Genomic DNA, 8972 nt, shown 5'->3' with positions numbered 1-8972 from the left:
GGATGTCTTCTGTATTCATCTGCAGAGTAGAAAGTAATTAAAATAAAAACCACTGAACGAGAAAGGGTGTCCAAACTTTTGACTGGTACTATAAATTAGAAAAAGTTAAATTATCCCCACCTAAAAAAAATAAAAAATCATACATGAAAAAGACAAAAAAAAATGACAGTTTGTCCAATAATGAATGAACAGGTTGGGTGGTCTTTATACTGCAGCCTCATTGTACCATGAGCTACACTTATAGCTTTTGGTCATGTGAAACAGTAAAATCAAACTCCTTCATTTGATAGTGTTAAGTTAATTTAATAGGTTTTATTATTAATCCAGTTACCAGAGGAAGAGAATGATATAAACAAGGTACCAGTAGCATTGCATGTCCCTTGTAGGCATTCTGTTCTGAAAACAGCAACTTCACATCGACATCATCCAATAAGGTTTTTTTTTGTTTTTTTTCCAAACATGGATCACATGAAGCAGTCCTTTTACAAAAGTATACAACAAAAGACATGTTGCTTGGAAATAAACAGTGACGTAAAGGTGGAGCCTGCAATTCTGGAGAAAGATATTAATACTGAGATAGTGCCATATTATTTGGAAAACTGCTGTGTTGATTAGTCTGAGCCACTTTGTTCGTTTTTCCTTCACATACTGAGGGCTGTATACGAACACCGGATGTTTTCTAGTGTACACAGAACGATGGTGGCGATATCTGTGGAATTTCACAAAAGTGTGTTGGTTTACAACTGCATACTCCACCTTTAAGAGACATATTTATGCGCTGTTTAAGCCAACATTTTAAAACGGTAACTAAAATCTGAGAAAAAGAATCCTGAAATATTACGGTGAAAAAGAACTCACCACAGCAACTCGTTCAGTGATGTTAGGGGAAAATTATACAGTTTGTAAATAGTGTGAATTTTATTATGCAAAATATAGTTTACCCCCACTATAGTGATGGCAGCTGCTGAAACATGTTAATATATCTTCAATTTAACAAAAATGTATGCATTACATGTTCAGTCTATGCTAACAGTTTAAGACATAAAGGCCCCGGCTCTCCAACACTGAGGATAGTGAGATAAATGCCTGGCTACTGTGACTGAAAGTTATATCAACAGACAGGCAGTGTCATTACGGAAGGTGACGGCCTAGTTTAAACAGCTTGGATAAAGTAGAATAGGGGACAGTGTCACTAACGCTTAAAAAATAATGCTGAGCCATACATCTCACATCCATTTGTCAGGGTCACAATGATTTTAAACTGGCTGCACATGCCGCATACGGTGGTTTAAGAAAAAATATTCTACTGTTAAACCGTGAAAGAGTTTAAGAGGCAGTTTGCTTTTGTTTGTTTTTTGTGTATCGGACAATCTTAGAGGCACTCAAAACTTCTGTAACCCGACATACCACATAAACCCCTTGAGGACATCTTGGTGTAAGAGTCAAAACTGAAGAATCCCTTTCTGTACCATTGCTAAAAAAAAAAAAAGAAAACCATCGGAAAAGAACAGTAACAAAAATAGATACCCACAAATAGACAAATAGCACCACAAAAACGTGGTCTCAGTTCTCAGTTTAGTGCGACTTTGGAGCACTACACCTTCTGTGTGAGCGGCTGCGCTGCCCGCCGGCCGGACTTCATGCGACTGCGTGCATAAACTCGTAGGAAAAGTGCCAGGAAAACTACAGCGACGCCAAAGCCACCTACTAACGTGACGGCATGACCATAAAGGAAACAAGAAAGCAGAATGGCGATGGCCTGCCGCAGGGTCATTATGATGGTGAAGACGGCAGCACCGAACTGGTTGATGGTGTAGAAAATGAAGAGCTGACCGCATGCCGAACACACAGACAGCAACACGGCATGAAAGGCAAACTCAGAGTGGCGTGTCATGAAGGCCAGCGAGTCGAAGAATGCGCCCTGCTCGAGCAGCGAACCCACAGTGAAGAGGCAGGAAAACAGGTTGACGCCAAACATCATCTGCACCGATGACATCTTGTACTTGAACAGGTTGTCCTGCCAGTTGGAGGTGAAGCTGTCGAAAACGATGTAGCCGACCAGGATGACGATCCCGCTGAAGGTGGTGACGGTGGATGGGTGCTTGGTGGTCGTACTGGAGAGCAGAAACATGCTGACGCCAACCGAGATCAGCACAGCAGTGAAATACTCCCAGTATTCGTAGCTTTTACGGGAGATGATCTTGCCCATGAGCATGACAGGAATAACCTTCGAGGCCTTGGCCAGGACTTGGGTGGGGAAGCTGATGTACTTGAGGGCCTCGTACTGGCACCAGCTGCTCAGGATGTTGGACAGCGAGGCGAAAGAGTACTTGTACATGGGAGCTCCATGGCGTGGTTGCTTGAACAGGATGCACCAGAGGCCCGACACAGTCAGAGCCAAGATACGGTTCATGAAGACCAAGAACTGCGAGTCCTTGAATCTCTCACCTTCAGTCTCTGTGGTCGTGGCTCCATAGGAACGAGTCATCACCCTCTCCTGCAGGACTCCCCACGTCAGGTATGATGCCTATGAATAAGAAAACCAGCTTCACTTTGCAGGTCTAAGTCTTCAGGTCAATGTCAAATTAATTCACATATTTGAGCTCAGATTATTTTGTTATACAATGCCACTAAAAAGTTAACGCCGGGCTTTCTTTGGGGATTTTCTGCATTAATGTCAGTTCTACTTCACTCAAGTCCATCGTAATACAATACTTGTAACATTTGTGCTTTTAATGACACTGTACAGAATTCAATACATTTTAACTCTGAATTATTTCACCAACCAGTGCTGAAAATATTAATAAATTACTCAGTACAGGTCAAATAAGTAACTATATTACTTAAGCACTTACAAATCAGCAAAGACATTTTATATTATTAATTGCTTAACTTTCATATCCTACTCCAGCTAATCAGGTTTCTTGAAACAAGAAAAACCTGCTAGACTCACAGACCACTTTGTATGTAACACATGCTGAAATGGAAAACTAGACATTGTGGTGTAACAAGCAGGCAGTTTGAATTGATTTACTGACCAGCAGCACCTTCCTTAACCTCTGTAACTGCACACAAATGTCTTCAAGTCCCAACCTTAGCTGTACAGTTTGTACACCTTTTAAGTCTAAATAAATACAGACGATTCCTAAATGTACGTAAACATCTAGCATTAGCAAGCCACCTCACAGCACTTTTTCAAAACTATTTTCTTACTCTACTTTAATCCCATAGGTGACTTTGTTGCATGCTGCCTTACTACAGGTGCTGTGTATTTGGCATACGTAGGCTGCATACACATATTAACTTCAGCTGAACTTGAGAATACATTTTTGCACAAAACAACAACAGTGAACTTTGTCCCAAATTTCTTATAATGTAATCACTCTAGGAAGTGTATATTCAGTACTGACAGAAGAATTATTACAGATATTAGTAATTATTTCAGCATACAAACCTTTAAAAAGTTTGGGGACGCTTAGAAATGTCCTTATTTTTGAAAGAAAAGACTTTTTGCAATGAAGATAACATAAAATTAATCAGAAATACAGTCTAGACATTGTTGATGTGGTAAATGACTATTCTAGCTGGAAACGGCTGATTTTTAATGGAATATCTCCATAGGGGTACAGAGGAACATTTCCAGCAACCATCACTCCTGTGTTCTAATGCTACATTGTGTTAGCTAATGGTGTTGAAAGGCTAATTGATGATTAGAAAACCCTTGTGCAATTCTGTTAGCACATGAATAAAAGTGTTACTGTTCATGGAAAACATGGCATTGTTTGGGTGACCCCAAACTTTTGAGCAGCAGTGTACATATATCATTATTAGATTTTTCATTGACTTGAGAGTACTAGACAGAGCTGTAAAAACAATACTAACAAACAGTTGCCTGTTTAAGTATTATTATTTGTGGAAGTATTATGTAATCAATGATGGTAAGCTTTGAAAGGGTCCCACACCTGAAGTCCAGCGGCACAAAAGATTAACTTGACAGCCTGTCTGGCTGATGAGCCCGAATCCCCTTCATTTCGGCTTGTAACGGACACATCATCCAACAGACCAGTCTTGGTCTCGCCCCCAAACACACAGGTCTTTATGAGAGGATAACAAATCCCACTTCCTGAAAGAAAGTTAAACAAAAAAAAAAGATATATGAACGTGGGGTGAGAGGGGCAACAGAAACAAGGTTCTGTTCATTACCAATCATGCATGTCAAAACTTGATGGTAGTATCTCACAAGTCCACACCTGTTTCTATGTAATTGGTACGTTTGAAGTAGCTAATGAGGAGGTAGCCAGGGATGATGATGGTGGAGTATCCCAGCATATTGATAAGGAAACGGAAGAGCCAGACATCGTGCCAGCCGTCCAGCAGTGAAGACTCTTCTGCAGTCACAGTGGAAGGGAAGAGAAGCAACACAAGTTGCCAAACCCTACACAGTAAAACAATACAGTCTGTTGTCAGAAAAAAATAAAACTCTAAATACAATAATGTACATCAATCAGCCACAGCATTAAAACCTCTGACAGGTGCAGTGAATAAAACTGCAACTGCCAGTGTGTGGGACATATTAGGCAGCAAGTGAACAGTCAGTTCTTGAAGTTAATGCACTGGAAGCAGGAAAAATTGCAGATGTAAGGATCTAAGCACCTGCAACAAGGACCAATGTCTAGATCAGTGGGTCAAAGCATCTTCAAAACAACAGATTTTGTGGAGTGTTTCCAGCATGCAGTTGCTAGGACCTGAAAAATGGTCCAAACAGGGACAACTGGTGAACCATCGACAGCATCACTGGCACACAAGGCTTGGTGTGTGTGGAAACTGAAGGCTGGCCTGTGTGCTCTAACCCCACAGAAGAGCTACTGGAGCACAAATTGTTGAATCCTATCTACAACCAGAAGTGCCTCAGGTGGGCACATGACTAGACTGGACTGACACTGACCTTTGAACAATGGACTAAGCTGGTCTGATTTTTCATGTTTTCGTCTAGATCATGAGAACAGCTGGGTGGATGTGCGTTCTTAACTTAGGGACGAGATGGCAGCATGATGTACTATGTGAAGAAGGTGAGCCGGCGGAGGCAGTGTGCTACTCTCCACAATGTTCTGCTGGGAAACCTTTGGTCGGATGTGGATGTTACTTTGACACCTGCTTAAACATTACTGCTGTCCACGTATGCCCTTTTATGGCAGCAATACTCAACGATGGCAGTGGCCTGTCTTCGCAATGAAGTGACAAAGAGCTGTTGATCAAGGTATTGATTTGGCATCCAAATTTACCAGATCTCAGTCTGTTCACGCATCTGTAGGATGTGCTGGAGAAACTAGCCGGATTCATGGGGGTACCACCAAGCGGGGTGAATGTCTTTAAGGATCTGCTAGTAATGCCATCGGACTCAGAAGTTTGTGGAGTCCGATAATAAACATCACCTGGGTGACAGTATGAAAGTAAAACTATGTTTATGTCTGATGATGTTTGAACTGATAAAAGAAGCAAAACTTAAGTAGTGATAATATTGCTAATCTATTTACACTTGTCATCCATTTCTGTAATATTTTCGCATCATACTGAATGTATAGAGTTATACTAGTTTGATTTATTATACATGTTCTGTAATTTACTTTCAGGCTCCTTTGATAGCAAAATAGTGTGTGTCATGCCTTTCCTAACTGACCTGGGAAATGAAAGGTGTTTGCTTGGGCAGAAACTTTGCTGTGAGATGAAAAGCGATTGCAAAAAATAAAGGAGAAGTCCTGAAATACAGTACAGCTTTTCTGAGGTTGGGGTACTAGCAACAGACAGGTTATAAAAAGAAAATAAATGTATAGGAAACTACTCAAAGTCAAACAGAGATACTACACTTGCCATAATGAAGCTGGATAACATCTTTCATTAGACCCTTTCTTTCCTGACAAACGTCTATGTGTTTGTAACTGTACCTACCTTGCAGTGCAGGCTTACTTTCACAAATTCTGTGCACCCATTGTAACCATGATTATATGACCGGCTGTTAACTCCCAGTTTCACTGCATGCACTGTCACACAGTGACAATAAAAGTTTTTCATTTATATAACACTGAGGATATGCTACTGAATCAGGTAGACCAGCCATAACCTCTCACACAAGCCATGAGAAAGTTAGACGAGCTTCATCGCCGTTTACCAGAACCAGCTTAAGTAACTGATGACTCAAGTCCAACTGTGGTGAAACCGAAGCCTCTGATGAAAAGGTGTGCTCCTTGCTGTCGTGGCACTAAGTGTGTATCGTATTCAGAGTGAGGCTGGGTCTCCTCCCAGGGGGCCTGTGAGCCTGACTAACACAGAGCCTCTTTGTGTGGGACTCTGCTGTGCCCTGGTCAGCCAGTAGCTCGCTGCAGCAAGACCAGGGCTTTAAACAAGAAGCTTATTGCTTGGAGGCATGCACTGCCCTGGCTGGGCAGCCAACCCATAGGCTGATACACCACACAGGAGCAAGTACCTCCAAAACTCACTTGAGAACAAAATGAATGCTTGCTATCAGGGTCCTGCATAGATTTAGAACAGCCTATATTATGTACGGAAATGAGGGTATCAGCCTTTCATAACAAAGGTATTATTCACTAATTGCTGGAGGGAGTGGTTTAAACGAATTAACAGAGTGACAGTAAACACAACAGTGCAAAGAGAAAAACACTTTTCCACCAAATTTTGTGACCCATCAACGTAGATGACCTGCTGAGGAGTTTCAGTATTTCTGAACAAATTATTTCATTGACATCTTGTGTTTTGTCCCAAAGATTTTGACGGGCATGCATTTGTGGCCCAGAAGATTTTGTGACACGAGAGAAAATTTATTATATGATAAAAAAAAGTGTGGATTGAATTTTGTCGCACTATTTACATGCAGAAAAACCTGTTCACCTGTACTACTAAATAAATGACCCTCTTTGTGCTCAGTATCTTAATAACAGTGTTTCCTCTTCATTTATTCAGGACTGGCAGCCTACCATTCCTAAGTTAATGAAGAAGAAACACTGGTTGAGGTACATTTTTTTCAGCTGGCAGCTGTCACGATATGACAACCAAGACAGACTTTGTGCAGACATGTCTGGCTGAATTATGTGGAACTTAACGCCGGTTCCTCACTCATGAATCACAACTTTACTTTAATCAGCAGGTTGTTTTCACATTTCACAAATACAAAAATTCTCAGTAACTTTGAAAAAGGGGAAATTACGGCACAGTGAAGTCAGTCAACAGTCTGCTGAACTCGTCCACACCTAAAAGTCATCTTTAGCATCTCATATTTCCAGTTAGCTCCTCTTGGTCTAAAACATTACCTCCGTGAGAAAGAAAGCATTTTCCCCCTCTGTGGCCGACACCTGGCGCAGCTCACCCGCCGACACTCTCAGACGTCTCCGCTGTAACACAGCATGAAGCCGCACGGACCCGCCAGGTAAAGATGTTGAAACAAGCAGCGACGGCGTTCTTCCTGACAGGCCGTCTTTATCCCTGATGTCTTCGCCTTATCCTCAACAGCCGATGTATTCACTTGAGCAGGAGAGGCCCCCTCCACTCCTTCAGCCAACACCACAGGATGCCGGATACAGAAACCGCGTCCTCCTGGCGGCCCTGCCCCCTGCAGGTGTGGAGGAGGAACTGCAGAAGAAAGCATCTTCATTTGGAGAGCCTGTTTCATGCACAGTGGGCTAATTGAGGGTCGTTCCAGAATTGGAGGACATTTTACGCACCACCCACTGAATTTCAAACAATTGATGTACAAACTACTGAAACATGCAGGTGTCGTGTAAATGCACTTGTCCTAAGACTAAATCTAAAAAACTAGGAGAAAAGAATGTTTAACAATATTTTTTAAAATACCAAATAAGTCTGGAGTTCCCCTAAAATGCCATTTTTTCTTCTCACCCCCGCCCCCCGCCCCCCATGACCAAACTGAATCTCAAATGAAACAGTTTAAATGAAACCAAAACCTCCTTGTGAGAACATTTTTTAATCAACATAATATTTTAAGGCTGGGACCCGAACCAAGGATCGTCTATCCATAAGGAAAAAGTGCCACATCACTCTGCAGCCCTTGAACAACATAATATTTGAAGTAATAGTTATTATGCATGGAACGTGTGTCCCACAACAACCCTGTTAGCATAACCTTTTTAGCTGGTAGAACAAGAAAGCAGTGATCACATGATATGCTGGAATTAACATCATCAGTTTTCCAAAAGAATTAGTAGAGAAAAGCTATGTACTTTCTTCTATTTTTCTGATTTGATTTGATTGAACATTGTCAGCCTTGACTGAATGTGTCACTCGACCTCATGCAACCCTGTTATGCATATTATCAGGATAAGACTAATTCTTTTTACTTTTTTCTTTATTTTTTTCCATCAGTAAGTTTATCCTCTTGGTCAGCAGTAACAGCTAGCTAAACATCTAGCTTCTACTCCTGAGAAAAAGCTAACATTAGCATGGATTAGCAATCCTGTTACTGTGATTAGAGTAGGGTTAGTAAACAACAAATAAAACATGGAATAAAAATGGTACCATTGATGTGTAAACTGAGCCAATCAAGCCTATGATAGTTTATTATCTCCTATTGATGAATATGTAGCAGAATATTGTAAAAAAAAAATAAATATAAATAAAAATTTAAAAAAGAACATTTATTTTTCAAAAATTTTGAGGCCAAAATGTCCTGCAATTCTGGAATGACCCTTGAAGTGCTGCGCATTATGCTTAAATATTAAAAAGTAACAGAGACATTGACCTCTGGTAAAGCACATTAACAAAATCCTGGGTACAGATACACAATTTGTGATACCTGGTTGAGTATTTATGTAATGCTTTTGTGTTTACTTTTCATGTATAGTTATGCACATTTGAGAAACATGTTGATCTGTTAATTCCATTACGGATCATTAACAAATTTATCAATTTTACATCCAAAAATCTCCTGGGGAAATCACATTTTT

General features: G+C 40.7%; 1 protein-coding gene across 2 annotated transcripts; it reads right to left on the bottom strand.

The window, feature by feature from the left end:
- Positions 1-292: 292 nt before the first annotated feature.
- slc35b2 (solute carrier family 35 member B2) lies at positions 293-7596 on the bottom strand. Of its 2 annotated transcripts, none has more exons than XM_022211483.2 (4): positions 7323-7596; positions 4251-4435; positions 3963-4123; positions 293-2527 (listed from the first exon to the last, which is right to left on the bottom strand). In XM_022211483.2, the coding sequence occupies exons 1-4, from the start codon at positions 7340-7342 to the stop codon at positions 1595-1597; spliced, it is 1299 nt and encodes a 432-aa protein (XP_022067175.1). In that variant the 5' UTR covers positions 7343-7596; the 3' UTR covers positions 293-1594. The 2 variants fall into 2 exon arrangements, with proteins under 2 accessions (XP_022067175.1, XP_022067176.1); XM_022211484.2 differs by having other exon boundaries at positions 4251-4388.
- Between the last annotated feature and the right edge of the window lie 1376 nt (positions 7597-8972).

The sequence above is a fragment of the Acanthochromis polyacanthus genome, chromosome 16, assembly GCF_021347895.1.
Source record: "Acanthochromis polyacanthus isolate Apoly-LR-REF ecotype Palm Island chromosome 16, KAUST_Apoly_ChrSc, whole genome shotgun sequence".
In the NCBI taxonomy this organism is placed as follows: Eukaryota; Metazoa; Chordata; class Actinopteri; family Pomacentridae; genus Acanthochromis; species Acanthochromis polyacanthus.
This window is presented reverse-complemented; position numbering and strand designations above follow the sequence as displayed.

What these genes read in the sequence shown, in the direction of transcription:
- slc35b2 (XM_022211483.2), bottom strand. Translation starts at nt 7,342, where the DNA reads ATGCTTTCTTTCTCACGGAG. An exon ending in ATGCTTTCTTTCTCACGGAG is followed by an intron (nt 4,436 to 7,322) that starts GTAATGTTTTAG and finishes TTTACTGTGTAG; the next exon opens with GGTTTGGCAACTTGTGTTGC. An exon ending in TTTGTGCCGCTGGACTTCAG is followed by an intron (nt 2,528 to 3,962) that starts GTGTGGGACCCT and finishes TCTTATTCATAG; the next exon opens with GCATCATACCTGACGTGGGG.